Source organism: Camarhynchus parvulus, chromosome 7 (genome assembly GCF_901933205.1).
Source record: "Camarhynchus parvulus chromosome 7, STF_HiC, whole genome shotgun sequence".
Taxonomy (NCBI): domain Eukaryota; kingdom Metazoa; phylum Chordata; class Aves; order Passeriformes; family Thraupidae; genus Camarhynchus; species Camarhynchus parvulus.
In genome coordinates this window covers 27,261,078-27,287,568 of record NC_044577.1, presented here as the reverse complement: position 1 = coordinate 27,287,568, position 26,491 = coordinate 27,261,078, and the positions used below count along the sequence as shown (strand labels likewise).

General features: G+C 41.4%; 1 protein-coding gene across 1 annotated transcript in view; it reads right to left on the bottom strand.

Moving 5' to 3' along the window:
* Window positions 1-9,224: 9,224 nt before the first annotated feature.
* PDIA5 (protein disulfide isomerase family A member 5) overlaps window positions 9,225-26,491 on the bottom strand; it is a 100,507-nt gene continuing 83,240 nt past the window's right edge. The window contains exons 15-17 of the mRNA XM_030952378.1: window positions 24,921-24,991; window positions 13,041-13,175; window positions 9,225-10,532 (exon numbers count right to left, since the gene is read on the bottom strand). Coding sequence (XP_030808238.1) covers window positions 10,452-10,532; window positions 13,041-13,175; window positions 24,921-24,991 — 287 coding nt within the window. The 3' untranslated portion in view covers window positions 9,225-10,451. The remainder of the gene's footprint in view (window positions 10,533-13,040; window positions 13,176-24,920; window positions 24,992-26,491) is intronic.

The window sequence follows — 26,491 nt, the reverse complement described above, 5'->3', positions numbered from 1 at the left end:
AGCTGGAGGTATTATTCAAGCTGAGGTTTTAGCTAAAAACCAGACTAAGAACCATTAATATGCTTCCTGTTCCTTGGAAAGTACTGTCAATTCCCAGGAAAAAACAGGTATGTTGAATTAGTGAATTCAGGAGGAGTGCAGCCCAGCTGCATCACGAGGCCTTTGCACTCTGAATCAGGCTGCTGAAATCATGGCACTAGCTAAAAGCCCGTGACTTTCTAACAATTTTGCACTCTAAAAAATTGCATTTGATTTTTGAGGTTTTAGAGAAACCCATGTCCATAATCGCAAGAGCAAGGATTATACTCACTGGAATGAACTGTTCTTGCTAACACAGCATCAGCAGAAGTGTGAGCAAGGTCATAAAAATCATCAGCAGAATATGCAGTTTATTTCCTTGCTTCTCTTTTTTAAAAACCTCTTCTGCTGATTCAGTCTTAAGGTCCTGTGCAGGACCCAAAAGTTTCTTTCCTGGAACACTGGTATTTAACTCTCAAGGGCTTTGCAAGACTGAAGCAACCTCATAATGTCACAGAAAGTCTCTCACTGGCAATAAATGCAGCTGTTAGAACAAAACACAGCATTGTCCCAATGGCTCTTGTTGCAGCAGGGCCCAGTATGATCTCCTACGTAAAGAACATCCTATTTCTGAAAAGTAATCTTCACACTGCATCTCAATTAGTTTGAAAAGCAACATGTTGTTAATGTATTTGTATTTACAGGGCCATAAGCATTATGGGCTTATGGAAATAACACGAGTGAGCTTTTCTGATGATCATGTCCCAAGCCATTCCAACAGTGATGGGCTCTCTTTGGGGCTTTTCTGCTTTATTCCCTTTCTGGTAGAAGCAGCTGATCTGAAAAGCCACACGAATATACTCCTAGTACACATAATCCCTTTAGTTCCCTGCATGACTGTAATTGAACACATTGGCAGACTTTGTTTATATTTAAATATTTTCATAGAAGGGAAAGTAATTCCAAGCTGATCACTTCATGAGGCCAAAAATTTCATTAAGACCCATTTGAACAATTACAATAAATAAAAACATCATTATTTTTCAGTACAGTTGTGCCATAAACACTATAATTTATATGAAAATAATTCTTAGTCTCTAATGAAATTCATCTTTGTTTACGATAATCACCACAACAAATTTATTCAGTAAGAAAGAAAACACATATGGCTTTGTAATCCAGTGTTAGGTTGTTCTATTTGAAATTTAATTCAGAAGGATAGAAAGGTTTCTTAGGACTGAAGGGATTATAGGTACTGTAATAGCCAATAACATTATAAGATGGAGGTGGTAGCTCACTGTAATAGAAACCCACTAAGACACAGGGTAGGCAGGACTTTCTGGATGATCAAATCCAGTCCCCAGGTAGGCAAGTGGATCACACGGTCCATTTAATACATTTTGTGAGCTTCATGAAAAGCTAGGTATGATTTCATCCCTATAACTTTTATACCCTCCCTATGCAGGTGGATAAAGAACACCTAATTGATAGTCTAAATTATTCATGGCAAATTTATACCTACTTGCTCATACATGCAGATGCCCTACCCTTAATATCCCACCTACAGAAAGTAATCAAACCACATCTCACTCTTCAGCTGCTGGCTGACAAGCCCCCTGTGCACCTTGCATTTTCATGAAAGGTTCTCCAGTGCTCTCCTAGCAGCCCTTTGCTGTACCCATTTCATTAAGAACAGAGCTTTCTTTAACACAATCAGAATAATTTGTTTTATTCCGAACAAAAATCTTACTAGGGTCTTATTCAAGGATGTTCATACTTCCTTGCTTTGCTAGAAATGTGTCTCCTACTGCATTTTAGAGTTTCAGCTGCCTTTTCCATGCCCATGCTGCACTGAAACACAAAATCTTTCAGGGTCATTGGAGGTTTCCTGCAGAATTTTGTCTGCTGCTACTCCTTACTACTTCTGTGGCCTTGCTCTTCAAGGACATTCAGCTCTTGCTGTGTGATATTCTGAATTTTCTCTAAACTTGGTGGCTTCAATGTATTTTTAGGATCAGACACCTCTGTTTTCCAAATAGGTCACTGATGAAAATAATACCAATCAGTCTTAAGACTTACAGTTTAGGATCTCTGAATAATTTCCTTTCAATACAGTTCAGCTTCTCATCTTCCAACACCATGTATGCCTTGCAGTTCCTCTATAAATCTCAGACTTCTCTATGCAGGAATATAAATTTATACATGGCTCTTCATCAGCTATTTTATTCAGGTCCAGACAGCCACATTTCCCTCTTTGTCTAGCTAATTAATTACTCTATCAAAGAAACCTATTGAATTAGTTTGATATTATCTAGCCTTGGTAAATACCCATTCCATTTTATTCTGTTTTCCAGTGACTGTCATGACTTGTACAATTCTCTCCTCCCACATTATTTCCAAAAGCCTGACATAAAATATTGCTGTACACAAAACAAAATATATTGTGATTTTTCAGTGAAAAATCCATGTTTTATTTGTCTACGTATAGATTAGTTATTTACAGCAATATACAATTTTGACTAGCAGGTAATGTTGAGCAGCAGTTATAGATTGGTTGGCTCTATATTCACAGCAGAAATGTATATGCATCCTTTTTTATTCTAAATAGTGTTAGTATCACTTTTTAAAAGGATTGGAATACAAATTTGGCAGGCTGGTCCAACCGAGACACAGCCCCACATGCAACAGGGTCTTTTCCTGAACAGCTTTATAGTTAACTGATACATGTTGCAGAAAATCAGAGGACAACATGTACAGTGACTTGTGTGGTGGTCACAGGCATTGGGTGTGGCAGAAATACAGGTTTTGAAGAGACAGAGAAGAGTTGGGGAGGATTTGGCTGAGAGGTGCTGGACGATTGTTAGAGATAAATTGCACAGAATGTTGTCTTCTTTGTGCTTAATTTTAATTATGTTGTGGGCAATACACAAATGGAAAGAAGAGCTAGTAAGAAAGGAAACCAAGACTTGAATTTCAAGTCCACTGCTGACCCACAGACTTTGTGTGTCCTTGGGCAAAATGCTTTGTTGGGCTTTTTTTCTGTTTCACTGCCTCATCTGTAAAACAGAGATAACACCACTTCTTTTTTCCCAACCTGACTATTTACATAATAAAAGCCTTTCCATGCATGACAGACTCTTATGTATTTGTACAGCATCTAGAATAATGAGGACTTGAATCTTGGGACTACGAACAAACAATACACAACAATTAGGATTATACATCCATCCAAAATATACCTAATGCACCTCATACTACAGTACCTTGCCAGAGAGACATGACTTTATTCCATGGTGAATTCTGTTTCTTTGATTTCTGCAGTCCTTCCCCTTGTGCTGCTCTTTTGCCTAAGAAAAGCTTTGGCAGAGAGTTAAGTTTAGGGTAAGCAGTGACAATGGTTTTGTGGTGTACTGCAGGTGGAAGGCATGATGGACCCCAGAGCCCAGAGGGAATTGCATGGAATTGGCAGCATTGTGCTGCATCTCTGCATTTCTGCAGCAGCTCTCCTGTGGCCCCACTCACCTCCCACTGAATCAGGGAAATCTGCCTTAAAGGATGCTTGTCTCTCTGTGAAAAGGGAAAAAAACAATATTGCCTCTGGGGAGGACTGTGCACCCATGCAGGTGAGACCAACACAGAGCTGTCTTCTTGGTTAGCAAATCCTAACACCCTTGGAGAGCTCTCAGTACATTTGGGGATGCAGTAGGAAATGTTGGATGTGCTCATCCTGTTCCATGCTTGCAGGGTGAGGTACAGTAATAAGCATTTATCACCATCAACCTGGTGGCTACAAGATCAGAGATCCATTACTGTGCTTCACATTTTCCTAGGAAATGTTCTCTGAAGAGTTTATGTTCAGCTTGGAGAAAGACAGCTTCCCACGCCAGAACTTTGGGAAGTGGGAAGCTTTTTCCCCCCAGCCTGTATGCCCAGAAGGTAATGCCAAAATATGTTGGAGGTCAGGCTGGGTTCACACTGTGATTTTTCTTCGTGCTGCGAGAAAATAAAACAGAGGGTGCTTGGCTGCCCTGAGCTGGTGTGTCCAGGCCCTGAGGCTGGGCTGGCTCTGCAGCTACTTGGCATGGAGAGGACGAAAAACATGCATAAATTAGGAGCTCTTAAGGCCAGTTTCCTTCTTTGGTCCCAGAATAACTGGCAGGGCACTTGTATTGCAGCAGCTGACCAACCCCTCTGTGCTGACAGGTGACACTCTTTAGTGCTTCCCCTGTCCTGGCAGATGCACCATAACATTAATTACACTGTGCAGCACGGCCCTGGCTAAAAAACATGAATGTTAAAAAAACCTAACTTCATCCCTCTCCTTTTCTTCATGAGATTTTTACAAACAAAAAAAACCCAAGAGAAGTGATGGCAACTGCATCATTAATAATACATAGTTGTAACTGATTATTTTGGTTTGCTGTCCTGCACAAGGAAGATGGCATTGTGCTGTGACTATTGTCTTCTGGGAACTCAGGCTGGATACCAGATGTCTGTTACAAATGTTGGGCACCAAATTAAACACCCACACATCCTGAAGGGACCAGCAACACAACATGAAGAGTTATTCATTTTGCCAGCAGTAAAATGACAAAGCAGAGGAGTGACAAATGCTCTAGATAAACCCAGAGATCCAATTTAATGCATGGGATAAGGACCTCTTTTCCAGATAAAGACTCCCAACTCTTGCAGTTTCTTACTTCTCCATAATTTAGCTGTGCACATATTTGGCATTTAGAGTGTGACGGATTTACACATTTGCTATCAAATGAGCTGCAAGAGCTAATCAGCTCGCACAGAATTGCACATATTAATGAAGAAGGCTCTTCTGCATGCCTGCGATGTAGACACCCACTTAACTGGGGCACCAGAGACTAATTTGAAAAGATTTTGTTCACGTAGCTCTTTTCCTATGATGAATGCTCGCAGGGAATCATGCTGTAGAGAGGGAGCAAGCAGTATCTGCAAAATCTGGCTAAATGGTTCTCATTACTGAGTGATGGAAGAGCAATAGGAAAGATAATTTATTAGTGGCTCAAAGCTAATGAGAATAATTAGCACTATTATGCTTTCTAAGCAAACACAGAATAACTGTTCCTTAAGGAGCACTGCCTCCCTGCAGCAGTGCCGAGTGCTCTGGGCAGGAGGACATGACTTCCAGGGGCAGGAATCTTACCAACCAAGGACCAGGGCAGCTGTGTGGAAACACCCAGACATCCTATGGGCCTGCATTAGAGCTGTGATTTCCTAAATTTTGGGCTAACCATCTTTTTTTGTATCTCAAAACCAACTATAATGGGCTGATGAATAGAGTTTACACTTCAGCTTAACTCCTCGGGAACCAGAGATTGGAAATTGCTGCCTTGGATCCTGAGATTTTTTTGCAATATTGCATCACACAGTACCTTCCAAAACCTTGCAAAAGCCAAGCCAGTCGACAGTGCTTTGCAGGGAATATTTTAGCAGCAATGGTCAGTCCCCAGGAATCCTGGCTGCCAGCAGAAAAAATGGCATTTGGCTTCATTTCCTTTTTAGATACCCAAGTATCCTCCTTCTCCACTCTGTAAATAAAAGCAGGATGTGCAGAGAAAACACAGCATCTTCTTATGACCAGTCAAAGAAACTAATGGGAAAAATTCTGGTTTCCAATCAGTTCCAGCACAGAGCAGTAATGTACACAACCGGATTAGGCAAAGGGCTGCACTCCTGTGGTTCCTGCAGAGCCACGGAATGCTCAGGGATGCTGGGCTGCCAAAGGCAAAGGAAAATGCCAGCGTTTGGCTACAGTGCTCAACACCTGCTGATAAGAGCTGATTTTCCCCCCCACCTTTCAGTTTTCAGAATTTACTCCTGCAATCTCAGTGTTCCATTACAGAGCCAATCACACTAAAGTAAGCTATTAAATTAAAACGAGGTGCACGTGGGCAGCAGTCCCCACTCCCCCGAGTGTGAGTGTTGTTTGGAGCAAATAGCTCGTTTCATAGTTTGTAAAATGCAGTTGGCAGGGGTTCAGTGTTATTCTAGGAAATCCATGTAGGCAACATTTCTTTCTTGTAATATAGCACTATCAGGAAAATGGAGAGTGATTCTGATTTTTATTTTTATTTTTTAAAAGGCAAACAGACAAAACATCTGTAGGCTATGTCACCAAGTCTTGACTTTTCTTTTGAAAAGCAGTTTGCCTCTAAAATCAAAATCACCCATAAGCAATTCCATCTGAAACGACACTCTGAAGCATTCTCTTAGAGCTTACTCATGATGGGAGTTTTATCTGCTTTTTTACTCTCAAATTAAATGCTGCAATAACATAGAGCTTACCTCTCTTATCTTTTCTCACCAGTAATATCAATCTATCTTTGCAGATGCCTATCAGAAGGATTTTAAGTTAGCAAGATTTGGGGACTTAATTTGGTCTGAGTGGGAGTTTAGAAATATTCCCAAGGCTTTTTCACCCAACTGCAACTATTTAGGAGGGGCTTGGGGGTCAACGTGACTGTAAGATCCAAAATGCAATTTTACAGGGGGAGGAAAGAGGAAATGGAGATTTGTTACGCTGCTTTTCTTGACTCAGATTGGAAAGCCTCTCTTCCAGTCTCTCTTGGAGGAGTTGCTCTGGTTTGAACAAGTAAGGGCACAGTTACTGGGTCAGAGATAGATGGATTACAACAGAGCCAAATCATCCTCTGAGGTTGCAGGGGCTGGGATAGAAGCTTATGCTCATCTTGCGACTCCCAACTTGTGTTTGCCATATCCCAGAGCATTCACTCTCCTGGGAACTTTTCCCTCCTTTTTCCTCCTTTTGATGGATGAAACAAATCCAACATCTCAGGCTCTTTCATTAGATGGGAAAACAATTTCCTCTCCAGCTTCCAGTGTGCACAAAATGCTTGGCCCTGCTGCCCTTCATCTCTTGGTCCAGCCACACAGCAGGACTAACACAGCCCTATGGGCTATTTATATCTTGTTTAAGCCAACACTGGGGAACAAAAAGATGCACAATTCTGGCTCAGCCTCTCTGCTGTGTACCTTTTACCCTTCCTCGACAAGATTTAATCTGCTTAGGGTTAACTATGTAGCGGATGTCCAAGACCTTTGAATCACACCTTAAAAAGACTGAAAGACCAAACCCGTAATTGCAAGAGCAGAATCTCTGATTCACTGCAAACCATTTGTTATCAGCAATTAAGTTTCTTTCTGATAAATGATTCATGACTTGAAAGCCCAGATTACTCACTTTTAACCACGGCAGAAATTCCTGTGTGATTATGAATGCCTGGGCTAGGCATCTACTGCGACAGGCTGGGAAGTCTGAACGTGTGAAATGGCCAACCATTTAAATACAGAAAATAAGAAGTCTTACATATATTTTTCATTCACAGTTTGTAAAAAAATAACAACATATTTCAATTTCAATGTGACTGATGTGAATATAAACATAAACTGACTTCACTAGCACTTTAAACACCAACTTTTGCTTTACTGGAGGCAACAGAACTAAAACAGTGTGACTGACCAGACCTGGCCTACTAATTAAAAAGGCTTGAAAGCAAAACTCTGAGCTCCTGGTACACTCTAGTTCACAGTAACTAAGGCCTTTGTCAGCCATTTGATGTAATCCTTTATGGTGTTCAAAACTGTATTTTTCAAAAACCATTCAGACCATAAACCAGATGAGTCATGACCCTGTAACAGAAGGTAAATTATTCTCAAATATTTTATATTTGTGCAGTAACACACGCACAACACATTTTTTCTTTAGCCAAGAAAAGATGAATGCCCAAGTCCAAGAAGCAACTGACAAAAGACTGAAGGGAAAAATGAGAATTCTTAATTTTATTATGGTGTAACCAGCTGTAAGGAATTACTGGTCTGAAGCACAGTGTGCAATTGTCTTATCCTAAACATTTACTAAAGCCTGTAATTCAGAATGATCCTGACTAGTGAAGTCACCATTGGCAAGCTATCATTTTTTTCTTTCTAATTATTGAAAAAGTCTACATTTCTCACCAATTAGCACAAACATAGGCACAGTCTATGCACAGAAATGCTCAACATTTTCTGGAGGCTGTATTTCGTTAGTGCCTGCTGCTTTGACTCTGAGATCAAAAGAGGCAGCAAGTTCTGGACTGATCATATTTGGTAGTTTGCTAAAAGCAGAAGAATTCCTGTTTGAGATAAAATGGCATCAATATGTATTGTTTCCTAAATGCAGAGTGGAGTGCCTGCAACTTATGTGAGGATAGCTTGAAATAAAGAATTATCATGATCCTCTGCAAAAGTGCTATACACAACATAAGTAACTGTGCTAATTGAAAGAAAAAAAAGCAGAGTAAGAGTCTTCATAAATTAAGCTACTTTTACACTATGATATTATGCACTATCAGGCAGCTGATTTTTTTGGGTGAAGAGGCTCATCAGGTGCCTAATAAGAGAAGACACTTGGCACAGCTCCATGGCCATTCCAATTGATGTTGTGGTTAACAAGCTGGCCATCATACAAGGCCAGTCAGGCTACTGGTATTGCACAATACTCACTAATGGCTTCAGCAGCTTAACGGTGCCAAATATACAGTGCCATTAATTGGGCAAGAGAGAGAAGGAAAAAACACCCAGGGAGGAGGCAAGATGCCATTCACCTCCTGAGCAGCCCCTCAGCACAGCCTGCAGATCCCAACTAGAAGAAAACGAGACAGGCAGAATGGGGAGCAAGAGGAACGTTTCAGACCCAGGTCACAGCTCTCTGCTGGGAGAAGCTGTTTGTGCCCCTTGGAATACCAGGACAGAGGAATGTGACCCTCATATAGCACACAGCTGCAGTGTGACCCTCACACAGCACACTGCACACAGCACACAGTCTGACCCTCACCCAGCACAGTGTGACCCTCAGAGCACACAGTGTGACCCTCACACAGCACACAGCGTGACCCTCACCCAGCACAGTGTGACCCTCAGAGCACACAGTGTGACCCTCACACAGCACACAGCACACAGCACACAGTCTGACCCTCACCCAGCACAGTGTGACCCTCACAGCACACAGCGTGACCCTCACACAGCACACAGCGTGACCCTCACACAGCACAGTGTGACCCTCACCCAGCACACACCTGCAGTGGGACCCTCACACACCTGCAGGGCTGCCCAGCACTCCCAAGGCCACGGGCTGTTGGAACTCATCCCACGTGCTCTGACTCTTCCTAAGCCACCACCAGCTGTGGTCACTCGCCCAGTGGGGAAGAAGCTGAACAAGGCTGATTAATGATAAAAATATTTGTCCTTTTAAAAATTTATTTTTCGTTCAAAGTGAATCACAACTTCCTGCCCCTCCCTCTCCCTCCTGTGAAGACAGAAGTACCTCCAGATCAACTGTTTTTTTGTTTAAGCATCAGAAGTGTAACACATTTCAACTGCTGCTGATACAGGTTTTACAGTGATGACTGTCCGAGAGAGATTGTTTGTGCAACTCCTTAAGGAGCAAAAAGGAAAAATCCCTCCTACAAATGCAGATAACTTTTGGAATGTAAACAGGTAATACACACAATTACTGCATTACCAGAAGTATTATGCATTTCTCAAAACATTTGAACATAACACTTTACAACATGTATTTGCTATGACCCAATAATAACTTGAAGGGAAACTGTGTACCCTATAAGAATAACTATGTATCCCTATAAGATAGTCATTCCTGCCAAAATTTACAGATACATTGACAGTATTGATGCCAAAGAAGGAGAATTTAGTCTGACTGAACCCATGCTCTGCTGATTTTTAATGTGGGGCTTAATTCACTCAATACATTTTATAAAGGTATGTAAACAGTTCTGATTTAAAGACCAGAGAGATTTAAATGAAATTATCAGATCCAGACTGGTCAATGTTAATGTCTTCATAACTCAGATACCTTATTTATCCCTGAGCACCTTAAAATTGTTCCCCCCAAATCTCAGTCAAGAACACATAACTATTTCACAAGAATGAAAAACTTCATTTGAATAAATCTGTGTCTTATAAATTCCATTTTCCTGTGCTGATTTAAACAAAACATAACAAAACAAACCCAAACCAAACTGTGTCCCCTCCCCTTTGTTTTATACATGTACTGCAATACCGGAACAAAAATTTCACCCTAACAAACAACATCACCTACAGACACACTACAGACTACAAAAATATTGCATAGGAGTGTCAGTGGGCATAGTCTCCCAACATGAGAGAAAATGCTAAGTTTTCTTTAAAACATTATGGCAACATTCTAATTTATTTTCCTTTTAAAAATCAAGTGGTTTCACTTTATTTCAAAATTGTACAAAATGGCCATGGCTGTTTATAAAAAAAAGTCTCTGTCTTGAGAATATGTGAAGTCTCAGGTGCATCAGCAAAAGACCTGGAACCATTCACAGTGCAGCGGAAAGCTTCTTTTGAGGCAGAAACTACAATTCATCCTTCTTCTTTCCTACTCTTTCATGATCTCTTTCTCTCAGGGTTCGCATGAAAGTGGTGAATCCAGACTCCTAGTTTTGAAGGAAGAAAAATATGGGTCATATTTTTACCAACAAAGCAAAACAATGCATCAAGAAGACTTTGAGCTTCTGTATCCCAGCAGAATATAAACTAAGGAGCAGTTGTTTTGTTTCTGTAGCCCACAGCAGAATAGAAAACAGGGAGCAGTTACTGCTTCTGCACTGCCTCATCCTGCCATACTCTGGTCCTGTGCTGCTCCACTGCAAGGGGAAAATATTCATGCACATCCCACATGTCAAAATTTGAAGAGATGGGACACAGAGAAAAAGTCCCTAAAACTCATAGGACAAGGTAAAATCTGTCACTAGAAGTGCCATTTATGGCTTTTTGTTGAAAATACTCAAAAGACATTTTCAAGCTATCTTTGTATGCTATTTGAGTAATTTTAAAGGCAGTTACTGGATTGTTTGTAGACTATACACACATTTGCCACTCATCCTCTAATAGTTTTGATCACAATTTTTCTCCTTCTCCAAACATTCCAATGATGGAAATCACTTTTTTTTCTGAAGTTACTATTAAAATTATTATCAAAAACTTCAAACCTGGTTGTCTAGATGCCAACCTCTGTATTTCAACAACTTATGATTAAAGGCTGTTGAATGCCACCAGTTTCCTTTTCCAAGGAAAGTTGTGAACACAGCTCGCAGGCATTTCAAAAGGCTCAGATGGGGAAGGTGGAGGTGTGAACACCTGTGTTGGAATACACTGTCTATTGGTACCCCAACACTGAAGTTTTCTGGGAAAGTGACACTGCTCCCACTCAATCTGACCATTTTTGCATTTAAACAATCACAGAACATACCACTCAAAACTGGCGATGAAGAGGGAAAATACCAAAGGTAGAGAGCAACTAACAGAAGTTAAAGACTTAAAAGAATGTTGTGGAACAACAAAACAAAATAAACCCAGCCCAAACCACAAGGCTGGTAAGCTTTTAGAAGGCTGAACAACAAAAAGCTTTTCTAAAACTATTCATTATTCTTCCACTAAAATAAATGAAGTGACATGCTTCAGCCCTTTGTCACCTGGAGACATCTGGCAATCAGCAGTCCCCATGACAGGCTCTGTGCTAAGCACTGCCTCCAGCATTACCATGATAAGAGATGACAAACCCCAATTCAATGCTGCACAAGCAGAAGACCGTAGGGTCCCCAGAGAGGTGGAAGGGGAACAAAGCAGCCATCAGCAGAGAGACCAGGATGTTCCTCTTGGGTAATTTTTACCCAAGAAAGGGTCGGCTGCATATAGGGGATTTGTTAGCCCCCTTTCCAGCATATGGATAAATATCCCCCAACTCCTGTGGCCTCAGAGCACTCTGTATTGGATATAAATTCTTCTTATCAGCCACCACAGATCCTTCCTTTTATATATCGTTTCTCTAGGAATGGGTTAGAAATGCAAAAACTGCAGCTGAAATCTTACTTCAATTGTTGGCTACTGCACCTATCTTTACTTTTGTGTAAAAAGTACTTTTAAGAAAAGATCCAGAATTGGAACTAAACACAGTATCCATAACAACAGCTGGATCAGCACCATGAAATGGTAATTACTGGAGTCCAAGTATGCTGAAGAAAACTGGGAGGCGAAGCTCCATGAAGACTTCCCCAAGATCCTGACTAACAGAGAACCTCAGAACCTGGCTTTTTAATTCATGTTTCCATATAATTTTCTGAGCTCTAACAGCAGCAATAACTTTCAGGCAAGATCTTTTTCAAACTCACTGCATGGCTCAAAGACCCTAAGTTTTTCTTCAGACCCCAGGCAATCAATGGCTGCTGAGGAGTAACCTCCCTCTAGGAGGTTACGACAAAGGCGGCTCACAAATAATTGAATTGCTTCCTTATTTTCAGGCACTTTACAACCACTGAAGCCATTATGCCATTTCTGCCCCCATTTCTTGCACTCATAGCATATAATTAGCTGGCCACAGCAGGACAAAAGAATGAAACTTCAGCCCAGGGGTAGATGGCACGATTTGTCTTCCCATCCTGAGTGCCAGGAGTGAATCTGATTCAGGGCAAATGAGATATTTACTTTCCTCTAGTCTCCAAAGGACAGCTTTGTCCTGGCTATAAAACCAATGGTCTGTCACCATTTGGCAGCCTGGTGGATCTGTAACACGTTTGCAGTGTCCATGCGATCCAGAACTGACAGGAGTTAAACCCTGTATTTTCTGGCATTTCTGCCAGCAGCACATGCAATAAACCCTTCCCTTTCACTCAATCCAAATTCACTCACAGACTTCAGCTTAAAGAATAAAATATACAAAGCATATTACCAAATCTAATCCTTTTTCCTCTTCTCATGCTCCTAAAAATAGACCAAGAGTGTTCCTAATGCAGAGATGTACAGGGGTGTGGTACACTATGATTCATCCATGTAAGACAGCAACAGAGGCATGGTAAAAATTCACTCTGCAGTTTTCATTTGCGAGGCAGGACAGGCAGAGGAGGCTTCGCTCCCTGTACCAGGTGATGACTCTTGCTTTCACTTACCCCTCGATCTCCAGTATATTTTTCCACAAATTTCCCGTAGTTGTAATAGTTGAAGGTGGGGTAGCCATCGACCCCCTCCTGCTTACACAGGTCATGATTCTGTCCTTTGGCACAGTCTACTGCAGCGTACGCGATCTGAAACACAAGAGATCACTCTGAGGCAGGAGAGCACAAAGCAAGAACCCATTACATGGTGATACTGCTGCAGCTTAGCCTTAGCACTGAGAGAGACCCAAGTCTTCTGCCAAACACACAATGGCTTCTGTAAGGGCTTAGCTGTGGAGGGAGAGCAGAGTCAGCAGTCTTCACCTGGCCTGTGCGTGGCACGTTCAACTCACAGAGCAGAAAATCACCTTTGCAGCCTTCCCACTGAGCTCTGCATTAGACTCCAAACAGGAAATCCAGAGGCTGGATTAATAAAACCAAATCCAGGCACACTGGTCACAGCTCTGTCATGCTGCAATATTTTTCCTCCACTTTGGTTTTAAGTGATAAACAGTGACAGTGGCTTTGGTGATGGTAACGACCCACCTAACCCAACCTCATTCCTGTGGCATTGCTAATGCTTGGAAAAGTTACCAAACATGGCTGGTCACTAATGCAGCCTATTCACAGATTAATGATTTCTACTCCAAACAGCTTTTCTAAACTCCATGCAGTTCTTCCAAGGTCACACGGGGATGGGTGAGAAGCCAGAGCATCGTCTACCAAGCACTGCATGTAGAGAAAAAGGTTCCTTGCTTACAGTCTCAGCCTGGGTTTGTATTTCCTTTCCTCTCTTTTTCCAGGATTGTACATTATATGCAGCCATTAGCAAAGTGGGCTTTAATTCCTTTTTAAACCTCTAGATGCTACTGTCACACAGACAAACCCTGAGTAGGAGAGAGCCTGCCACACTTTCAGCCTATTGACAGTGGAGCAACACCCTCAGTCCCTGCCTACTTCCACACAGGCAGGGCGAGGAAACACAGCCTCACAGCCCCAGAGCAGCAGCTCGGAACATTGAAGTCCTGATTCTGTGAAGTATTGAGGAGGGGCTGCCCTTAACAGTTCTGATGCTGAAACAAAATGTAATTCATAGGCTTCTACTCAAAGCAACTGAGCCCTGTGCTGTGATTTCTCCCTGACTGTTCCTGTGAGCAGCAGTTGGGGCTCTGAATGCAGGTGCTCACATAAGCTCTGCCTTCACAGCAAGCACATTGAAGTACAACCTATGTAAAGAAACCAAACAAATTAGAGGAATTACTTCTTGCAACTTTTTTGTGGGTTACAATTTATCAAGTGCTAATTTCATAGCAGACACATCCTAATTTGAAATTTCCATTCCACAAGCCTCCTTCAAACAGCTGACCAAAATACCTTTTGCTTGCATGACTTTAGGGTTGCGGTTGAACTGTTCTTCCACAATTAAAAGATCACTTAATATTCCACAAAGTCCTCCTGTTTCATGGTGACACTGTCAAAATGGGAAAACCTGATCTCATTATCCTAGCAGTAATTAAAGAGATTGGCAAAGCCAACTTCAGTTAATTTGCTTGTTTTGTTTAGGCTTTGAAAGCCTGACAAGACAATTCTCAGTATGATCTCGCTTGGTCTGTCTTCAAGTGGAAAGTACTAGATAAAGTGAACAGTGTTCTTACCTGAAATATCTGGTTTCTGATTTTAAACAATAAGGCTATTACAGAACCAGGACTCTTGAAAGCTGTGAAAAACATGTATGATCCTATTTTTTTTCTTTTTGTAAACACAAAGACTCACATTCAGGGCCAATTTAAATGAAAGATTAGGAATAATAAACTGTAGGAGAGTTTCATCTAAGTATTTCTGCCTTCCTGACCTCTGCAGCCAGCCAAAATTCAGAGCTCTGTTGGCTATTTCTGTGTAAAGAAAAGCTTAAAATGGAGACAAACTTTTATTTCATGACACAGCATGAAGCAGAAAGAATACCAGAAGTCCTGATTTCCTAAAAACTAGAAGAATAAATAAAATAATCTTTTTTTACACTGTTCTAAATATCACACAGGGAGAGATTACAGCCAGAAAAAGGGGAAAGTATGCATGTGCTCATCCAGATCTTAGTAGCTGGTTTGAGACATTCAACTGTTGTGACTGATGACCCATCTGTTCTCAGTGTCTTGGAGATTAACAAAATGAGTTTTTAGTACACTGGAAGGAAGAGGGAAGAAGGAAAAGCTACTCTCTTTATCTGTACCTCTGGAAATAGCTAAACTGGTACCGGCTGGAGCAAAGCATCCAATTTAACTTACAAAAGGATTTTGTGAAAACAGCCCCCCAGTGAGGAGAGGGTGCAGTGCAGGAATGCAATGCTGTAAGCCACTGTTAACCTTGTTCAGAACATCCTCACCAGCTGCCTCAGAACAGATGACTGATGGACGTTTTAGAGGTAGCTTCTGACAGAAATGCTCGGTAGCGTCCTTGAGACACAGCTCTCCTCTACAGCACATGCAAACTTAAGCTGGCCCATCTGTGCCTTAGTTGCGCACACAAAGATCCCAGTCTAAGTCTGTCCATGGCAGCCACATGAGCCCAGTGCCATGTCTAATCCAACAGGTCTAACAGCACATCTGGAATAGCAGCTGGGGGATGTGCCCATGGCCTGTCCCCTCTGCAAGGCTCCTAATGCAAGCTCTCACACAGCCCCACCACTGCAGCCACCATTTTGAGCCCAGCTCTTCAGAATACACAAGTTTGGTTATTTTTGCAGCCAGAGGGAGAAGAGGAACGGCGATTTTCAAAAGCCTTGTAACTCATAGAGACGTGAGCAAAATTTCATAGAGGAACATCTAATTCCCCAGGCTGTATCTGAGGCTGCATTCAATGCCTGCTGCCAACAGTGGCTGAGTAAGAGTACTTAGGAGAGCTTGAGTGATTACTTTAGAGTGGAAATGTTAAGGCAGCCTAAATATAGAGGTTGCTACCATCTCTGTGCACTCATTATCATAGCATCACAGTCCTAATTGTCTTGCCTGTCTCACAGCGGAAGATCAAATATAGTGCACTGAGAGAGGAGAAAAGTGATGCTGGAAAACACTTGTAGCAAAACACACTTCTGGACTGAGGACCAATTCTCATCTCCATTCCATCAACTCCAGACAGCTGAACTCTGAGACACACAAGAATTTCAGCAAATAGCACTGATGCTCTTTGCTTCTTTCTGTTTGTGTTTTCATGGACTGTGAATACTGAGCTCCATTGCTGACAGAGGAATGCTCTGTCACTCTGTCCTATCAGAGTGAATTCCTGCATGGCTCTACTGAAAGGCTGCATGTAAAAAGATGCAGAATCCTAGCTCAAGTGAGCAGTGATACACTGTAGGGAAAGTTTCCCCTCATTCTCAACTCTCTTAGCAACAGTCAGCTTTTCTGCTTCACTAAAGAAGGAAACTGATTCAGGAAAAGTAACAACCCAAAAAAACCTCTCTCAAAATGTGATTAAAGACTTCTGGAGAATCTGATCCTCATATTCAACTACCAGCAACAAGTTACACAGAAGTGCAGTGGAGAGCACAGGTTAGCAAGACCTGTATGCTCTGACCTGCAAACCCACTACGTTTATTCAAACAGAAACTGCAGCCTTATTAAGCATAAGACATCTGTAGTAGGTGTCCAAGAGCCAATACACTTGGTATCACTTCTCACAAATTCCCTCTCATCAGGAGGGAAAAACCCTCTAAAAATATGTGAGAGAAAGAAACTCTGCTAACACTGGTCTTAAATTTATGTGTGTGTGTGTGTGTGTGTGTGTGTGTGTGTGTGTGTGTGTGTGTGTGTCCATTGTGGAAAAATCCAGTGTAACAGCTTTCAGAAGGCAAGACTGATTTTAGGGAGATTTTGATTGTTAGGGCTAAAATTTAATTTCTTGAGCTTTCCTCTAACCAGAGGGGAAAATCCACTGAAAAAACATTTCAGGGAGAAAAAGCTGTAAATGCTATATCTGCAACATGCACAAAACTCCACGGGATTATGGATTCTCTATAACCCAAAGCTCTGCTGCCTTAGATATTGACAACACATCATTATATACAAGTCCTTTCTCCAGAGCCAATGCTGTTCAGGTCTATCACCAGCCTGTTCAGTAGCTATAGCAGGAATAGAAATGTTATCAAATGAAGAGATAATCAATGAGAGACTGTGGACTCTAAAGGAAGTTTCTTGGAGTATATCCAACTTTCTTAATTATAGAAGTAGTTCCTCATGACTGGTATGCACTCTATAATAATTAATAGTATCAGGTGAGTATGTACAGTAATGCATAATAATGACAACAACAACAACAACAGTAACCCACCAAATAAGTATGCATTTCTCCATAGTCAGGATAGGTTATTATGAGTCTGGAAACATTGGGGACTGGAAAATACCTTTACTTGAAAAAGAAATCCTACAACGTTCTACCAAAAAACTGGGAGCTTAACTACAGAGTTGCAAACTTAACTCAGCATGGCAATAGACTGTGAGCAGTGTAGGAGCAGCTCTGAAGAGCTCTGAGGAAATAGAGCACGGCATATTTTTCAGATGAAGAGGACTGATCACAAAAGCCGAGCTGTTGCAAAAACCAGAACTTTTCATTTAGGTGCTTCAGTAGAAGTGGAGCTATGCCAAAAATATGACCACTGATCTCCAGGTGCCCCAACTGTAACAGAAGGGGGATGCCTTATTTTGTTACTAAGTGTTAGAAGGAAAATTAAGTACTGGCAGTATAATCTAATCATACATCAGAAATCACAGTTCCCTTCCAACAGATTTATGAAACAACTTTTTGCTTTAGAGGGATCTTACAGGTAAGAAACACAATTACATTGAACGGTTCAAACAGATGTGTAGAAAATTGAAAGTGGGATCCCTTGACCTTCCAGGTAACTCCTTTCTGTTCTTCAAGCTTTCTTTTTAACAGTTTGCCTCCCAGTGACCACATGATGATACAGTAAAAATAACCCCCTGCAATCCTAGCTGCTCTCCTGTTAAAATATGTACTGCCACACACTGGTTTATTGATTCAAGAAAATAAATCTCTGCTAGAACTAATATTGACTTTTGTTATGAAAATTGAAGTGAATAGCTAACTGAATATTGATTTGAGAGAGGAATGATATTTGATAAGCTTAAAAAAAGTAAAAACAAAGTTGCAGCATGGAAATAAATGCTTCCAAACAACATTTTAAAAGTAGAATCAATTTCAGATGACAATTACCTGTTTACTAGTAAAAAAGTCTGTTGTTGCCAAATATCTTGAAAGCACCTGTAAATAAGACAGATGTGCATTCTTCCCTATGGTTACTCCACAGATTTCTATTTATATCACCTGTTCTGGATCCTAACAGCAGTTAGGGACTGGTCTGCTAAAGCTTGCTGCAATTCAGCTGCTGCTCTCAAAGTGAAAGGCCTTGCAAATGGGAGATTCATTATTAGTTGCCCTGGTGTGGCATGGCATCATTACGGGAGGTGCAGCTCATCAGCTGCTCTCAAAGCAGGCCTATTTGCAAAGGGGACATCCATTAGTACAACATGATGTACAGTGCTAACATCACCATATTTAATGAGTCTAATTAAAAAGAAATTCAGCACATGCTTTTTAAGCAAACAGGGATCAAATTCCTTGCCAAACTAAAATATTATCTCATTTGGATAACTCTGTACAGTCATTTGGTTGGTATAATAATTTTAAACTGTGATTCACAATACACATTGGGGACCCACCAGTTTCAGTGCTGACTGACCCACTAACACCCAGCTCACCCCATTTGCTACACCCTTTCCAGCAGCTGCTGCCACAGCTGTTTCTGTGGGAACTCACTGGAACCCAGCTGTGGTGCTCAGATTTGGGTCAATGCATTTGTACAGGAACAATCTCCTGTGAAAAAGGGAAGATTGGTCAAAAAGCAGCTCCTTTGCAGGACTGCCAGAGATTTGTTACTGAGAGGCCTTGAAGAGTCAAGAGCTTTCCTTCAGCAAATCCAAACTGGAACACCACAAATCAGTTCCTTCAAGCTGAGCTCTGGGATCAGCCAAAAGGCAGAATGCAGATTTTTTAAAGATTTAGTTTTCAAGAGAGATTGTGGAGCGGTTGCTGAACATGCCTTCCTGCTCTTCAATCTGTTCAGCTAAGTGACAGCTCTCACATTTGCATCTTCTGATGTTCACTGGTCACTGCCAGAACGTGAGCTATGGGGCACTGGCCATGGGCTTTTCCCTGGCAGCTGCAGGCTAAGGCCACAGCGCCCCAAGCTAAGAATGCTCTGGATGGCTTTTTTTCCCCCACCTTTTTTTTTCCTTTTAAATAACTGAAACAATATGCTCACTGCCACTGGAGTAGCCTCTCCACTGATCTGGTCCTGAATTTCTCCAGGAAGATGGGAAGACTGGAGGCTCTGGTTTGTGGGTCTCAGCCCGAGTGGTGTTTTGCAGCAGCCACAGGATTGCCCCAGGCCAGCGAGCAGGCTGGGGATTCTGGCTAAAACCACCAGCAGTGATGTGGCCAATGAGAGCTGACATTTGGGGCCAATGTTCCAAGCAGTGCATTTTTAAACTCCAACTCCAGCAGTGCAGATGATGAAAAAGTACAGAGCATTACACACAGCCCCAGGGGAGGGGGGCTTCAGCGCCAAAACCAAGAGACACGTACTTAACAGCTTCAAGCTCTGCTCATCTTCAAAATTCCAATGTAAAGACTCAAAGTCTCCCAAAGGATACCTTTTAAGATACCATCTATAACCAATTCAAGGCTGGAATGTTTTTGATTGTTCTTTGGCTTCTGCAGGATTAAATGTTTAATTAAAAGACCCTTTTTTTAAGAAGAAGATATATGCAAAAATACTCTGTTAAGTGAAAAACTTTCTCCAGGGGAAAAAAAAAAGGACACTACTATAGAAATGAAGTAGTGAAAAGAATCTACTACTTAAAATGAAAATTAGTAATCTTGCCCTGTTTTTGAAAGAATAAATACTTCCTTTCTCTTAAGCAGTGATTTTACTGGTTTGAAACCTCACAGAACTACAAATTAGTTTGAAGGCTCAGTCCAGTTTGAAACATGGGAATATGAAAACTGTGCTCCTTGTGGGAACAGTGATGTGCCCTTCTAAAGTCTAAAACAGGTTTGTTTTCTTTTCCACCATGGCACAAACTGGCAGCAGGAAGCACCTTGGCAGGTTATAGCTGTACACAATTAAATAGGGGCTCCCAACATAATCAATCCCTGGCACTTTCATAAGTCATTGGGGTGGAATAACACCATTCTCCCTAACTGCACACACCTCTTTAAAACTGTACCAGCCGTAATATTCCCTACTGGCTCTCCTGTTCCAACTCATTACATTTTATATCTCCCCACTTCAGCCTTAAACTGAAGTCAAGAGTTGCAACCGTCAATCACTGCTCTGCTCCTGGAGTCCTTTCATAACCTGCACTCTGAAGGAAAAGCTTCCCAGGCCTGCACTTCCCACCACCACCCTCTCCAACTAACTGTGGCATGATTCTGATTGCTTGTTAATACATCCTGAGGCTCTAATAAGCAAGTTTCACATTGTTTGGTACATTTGTTTCAGCTCCTCTGACTGAAATTTTAATGAGTTTAGGAAAGAGAGGCTTCATTTGGAACTACCAGAAAAGTGGGAAAACAAGGATACTTTCTCAGAGATCTTGGAAACAAAGAAGTAACCAAAAGGCATCTGAGCAAACTAATTTACAGCAGTAGGAGAACTAAAAGCTGCATGCCTATGAATCTTCTGTGTGCCAGAGGGCAGAAGTGATGGACTAATTTATGCAGTCAGTGATACAAGAATGATTTGTTTCTTGTCAATCTGATGCATTCTCTGTGAGTTACAGAACAGATGAGAGGAAAAGAAAAAGATTACAAAAATTCTTCTGTTATGGAGTACCACTGTTACAAAATTACCTCTTCATTCAGAACACAGAATAAGATAAACTATTTCAGCTGGATGGGACCTACAAGGATTACCTACTCCAGCTGCCTGACCCATTCAGAGCTGACCAAAAGTTAAAGCCTGTTATTAAGATGTTGTCCAAATGTCCCTTAAACACTGACAGGCTCAGGGCACTGATCAGCTCTCTAAGGAAGATTGTTCCAGGGACTGTTCACCCTCTTGGTGAAGAAGTGTCTCTTACTATACAGTCAGAACCTGGCACAGCTCTGAATTATTCCCACATGTCCTATCACTGGATTCCAGGGAGAAGAGCTCAGCATGTCCCTCTCTGTTTCCCCTCCTGAGGAAGGTGTAGAGGGCAATTTCCATATTAAATTACCAAATCTTTTTCTTGCCACACCTAAACATAAAGCAATTGTGTAGGTGGAATGAATTCAGAGATTAGAATGAAATACTGAAAGATATCAAACAGGTTCCTAGCTAGTTATCTGGTTAAATCCAGGGGCTCAAGTCTTTTTTGTTTTTTCTTTAATCCTAGATCTCCACGTGCTCAGTGAAAAAGTGGTTCAGCTGATGCAAGGAAATTACCCAGTGTGATTCAACCATTGAATGCATTTTCAAGGCTGAAGCATCAAGATCCTGGAAGAGCATCCTGGGCTCAAGTCAGCCAATTAACAGAAATATATTGTATTTTGTGCTATGCAAGCAAGGATTAGTTAGTTATATGGTTGAGGGTCTCAGGACTATCACACAACTTCTGGTTTCTCTACATGCACCCCAACATCTGATAAAAGCTGAAGGGGAATGGAGATTATATGATTTATAAAACTGTGTTTTATACAAAGTAACCCTTACACAAAGACTTAAATATAAAAGACGGCAAATTAGGGAAAACAGAACAGGTTGGAAGTATAACTCAATTTGACCATAAAAGATAAAACCCCTATGATGCAGATACATTTCCTTTAGTGTAACAGCAATTTCATCTACAAACCTATTACCTTATCAATAAGCAAAGCCTATAAAGTACAAATTATGGAAAATATTTTTAAATATTACAGAAAAAATTAACGGCAAGTTACCTTGCGATCTTCTTTAAAGACTTCAGCAGCAGTTGTGAAATGTGGAATGGCATTTTTACAGTGAGGACACCCTGTTTGACACAGGAAGAAAAAGACATCATAAACTTTAGTTGTAGGAAAGACACTGGGACAAACTTAAGACACAAGGTGAGTCAGTGGAAAATTTGAATTAAAAAATCGCTCTAAACAGGAGCTCTCCACTCTGGAATGAGCAGGACAAAGCATGTGTCAGCTACACAAAAGTAAGCACATGTTTAAGATCCCTGTGACTTCATGGGGTTTGGGTGTAGGTTTACAGTTATGCAACATCCCATAATAGGGACCACAGTGCAGGGGCCTTTTCTCCATCACCAGTCCCCTAAGGGCACTTCCAGAGCACCAGCCACAGACAGACCTTTGCCCCTGCTCTGTACCTCCTGGTATTGCCAGGTAGTTTTTACTGCTGTTGCCACACATACCAGCTACATTTGGGCATGGGAATAAAGACAGCACAGCTGGCAACAGGAGGCTGGAAGTTGGAAAGGAAATTGCTGGGAGCATTTATAAGTATTTGGAAAAGGCCTGTGTTAAAGCCAAGCCATTGGGAATATAAGGGGGGGGAAGAGAAACAAGTCCAATAGGCCAGACATCTTTCATGGATGGAGAGCAGATGTCCAGCCCCAGGTTAGGATGACTGCTGCTGGTTTCCTGGAGACTTTCCTGCTGTTCACCACAGCTGGGCAACCCCTGAAGAGTTGTACAGACACTGCGCCAGAACCCCAGAGCTCTGTGATGGGAGATGGGATGATATTCTTGGTACCACTGCAGCACTGAGCAAAAGGCCAGCTAATCCCTTCCTTAAATACACACTGATTTGCCCTGTTTTTTGAAAAGAATAAATACTTCCTTTCTCTTAAGCAGTGATTTTACTGGTTTGAAACCTCACAGAACTACAAATTAGTTTGAAGGCTCAGTCCAGTTTGAAACATGGGAATATGAAAACTGTGCTCCTTGTGGGAACAGTGATGTGCCCTTCTAAAGTCTAAAACAGGTTTGTTTTCTTTTCCACCATGGCACAAACTGGCAGCAGGAAGCACCTTGGCAGGTTATAGCTGTACACAATTAAATAGGGGCTCCCAACATAATCAATCCCTGGCACTTTCATAAGTCATTGGGGTGGAATAACACCATTCTCCCTAACTGCACACACCTCTTTAAAACTGTACCAGCCGTAATATTCCCTACTGGCTCTCCTGTTCCAACTCATTACATTTTATATCTCCCCACTTCAGCCTTAAACTGAAGTCAAGAGTTGCAACCGTCAATCACTGCTCTGCTCCTGGAGTCCTTTCATAACCTGCACTCTGAAGGAAAAGCTTCCCAGGCCTGCACTTCCCACCACCACCCTCTCCAACTAACTGTGGCATGATTCTGATTGCTTGTTAATACATCCTGAGGCTCTAATAAGCAAGTTTCACATTGTTTGGTACATTTGTTTCAGCTCCTCTGACTGAAATTTTAATGAGTTTAGGAAAGAGAGGCTTCATTTGGAACTACCAGAAAAGTGGGAAAACAAGGATACTTTCTCAGAGATCTTGGAAACAAAGAAGTAACCAAAAGGCATCTGAGCAAACTAATTTACAGCAGTAGGAGAACTAAAAGCTGCATGCCTATGAATCTTCTGTGTGCCAGAGGGCAGAAGTGATGGACTAATTTATGCAGTCAGTGATACAAGAATGATTTGTTTCTTGTCAATCTGATGCATTCTCTGTGAGTTACAGAACAGATGAGAGGAAAAGAAAAAGATTACAAAAATTCTTCTGTTATGGAGTACCACTGTTACAAAATTACCTCTTCATTCAGAACACAGAATAAGATAAACTATTTCAGCTGGATGGGACCTACAAGGATTACCTACTCCAGCTGCCTGACCCATTCAGAGCTGACCAAAAGTTAAAGCCTGTTATTAAGATGTTGTCCAAATGTCCCTTAAACACTGACAGGCTCAGGGCACTGATCAGCTCTCTAAGGAAGATTGTTCCAGGGACTGTTCACCCTCTTGGTGAAGAAGTGTCTCTTACTATACAGTCAGAACCTGGCACAGCTCTGAATTATTCCCACATGTCCTATCACTGGATTCCAGGGAGAAGAGCTCAGCATGTCCCTCTCTGTTTCCCCTCCTGAGGAAGGTGTAGAGGGCAATTTCCATATTAAATTACCAAATCTTTTTCTTGCCACACCTAAACATAAAGCAATTGTGTAGGTGGAATGAATTCAGAGATTAGAATGAAATACTGAAAGATATCAAACAGGTTCCTAGCTAGTTATCTGGTTAAATCCAGGGCTCAAGTCTTTTTGTTTTTCTTTAATCCTAGATCTCCACGTGCTCAGTGAAAAAGTGGTTCAGCTGATGCAAGGAAATTACCCAGTGTGATTCAACCATTGAATGCATTTTCAAGGCTGAAGCATCAAGATCCTGGAAGAGCATCCTGGGCTCAAGTCAGCCAATTAACAGAAATATATTGTATTTTGTGCTATGCAAGCAAGGATTAGTTAGTTATATGGTTGAGGGTCTCAGGACTATCACACAACTTCTGGTTTCTCTACATGCACCCCAACATCTGATAAAAGCTGAAGGGGAATGGAGATTATATGATTTATAAAACTGTGTTTTATACAAAGTAACCCTTACACAAAGACTTAAATATAAAAGACGGCAAATTAGGGAAAACAGAACAGGTTGGAAGTATAACTCAATTTGACCATAAAAGATAAAACCCCTATGATGCAGATACATTTCCTTTAGTGTAACAGCAATTTCATCTACAAACCTATTACCTTATCAATAAGCAAAGCCTATAAAGTACAAATTATGGAAAATATTTTTAAATATTACAGAAAAAATTAACGGCAAGTTACCTTGCGATCTTCTTTAAAGACTTCAGCAGCAGTTGTGAAATGTGGAATGGCATTTTTACAGTGAGGACACCCTGTTTGACACAGGAAGAAAAAGACATCATAAACTTTAGTTGTAGGAAAGACACTGGGACAAACTTAAGACACAAGGTGAGTCAGTGGAAAATTTGAATTAAAAATCGCTCTAAACAGGAGCTCTCCACTCTGGAATGAGCAGGACAAAGCATGTGTCAGCTACACAAAAGTAAGCACATGTTTAAGATCCCTGTGACTTCATGGGGTTTGGGTGTAGGTTTACAGTTATGCAACATCCCATAATAGGGACCACAGTGCAGGGGCCTTTTCTCCATCACCAGTCCCCTAAGGGCACTTCCAGAGCACCAGCCACAGACAGACCTTTGCCCTGCTCTGTACCTCCTGGTATTGCCAGGTAGGTTTTTACTGCTGTTGCCACACATACCAGCTACATTTGGGCATGGGAATAAAGACAGCACAGCTGGCAACAGGAGGCTGGAAGTTGGAAAGGAAATTGCTGGGAGCATTTATAAGTATTTGGAAAAGGCCTGTGTTAAAGCCAAGCCATTGGGAATATAAGGGAGGGGAAGAGAAACAAGTCCAATAGGCCAGACATCTTTCATGGATGGAGAGCAGATGTCCAGCCCCAGGTTAGGATGACTGCTGCTGGTTTCCTGGAGACTTTCCTGCTGTTCACCACAGCTGGGCAACCCCTGAAGAGTTGTACAGACACTGCACACAGAACCCCAGAGCTCTGTATGGGAGATGGGATGATATTCTTGGTACCACTGCAGCACTGAGCAAAAGGCCAGCTAATCCCTTCCTTAAATACACACTGATTTGACTCAAACATTTCAGAAGTCATGGAAGGGAAATTAGAACTGCTCTCTTGATTCAAGGTTCAGATATGAGTGCTCTCAATTCAGAAGCAATGTCTACAAATTTTTGTCTATGAATAATCTAAACTCCTCTCAAAACATCATTACTATACTAAGTAAGCCTTTGAAAAGGAAAGTACCTGCATATGTGTAATAAATTACTTTTTTTCAAACCCAGCAAAAAGGCTGATCCCAATCAAAGACTCAAGACACTATTTTTTGCTTAGATGCACATTAAGACAGGAATGGACACACTTCAGTCAAGCCTGTGTAATGCTGGCAAAGGAGTCCATCTTGCTATTATTTCTGGGTAGGAACAAAAAAAATCCCAAATGAGTTGCTCAGAAGCACCAATTACAGCTTATGCTACTGTTGTTTACCAGTACTTTACATGATGAACAAGTATCTGTTACTTTAAAATCAGGAGTGAACAAATGCCCTCTCAGGAGACTTGCAGCCACCCTCCAAAGCTCCGCTCACTTTTTCAGCTGACAAGAAAAATAGTATCTGTGCATAAACACTGCTCTCCACAAAGGAAAGGCTGAATACCCCTTCCAGCTTCACCAAAATAAAACTTCACTGCTTACATGCACTGCTTTGAGTTTTAGAGCATTTCTTTCTTCAGAATAGGATTGTGAAATCACAGCAGTGATACACCTGTGTAAATACATTGAGAGTGTG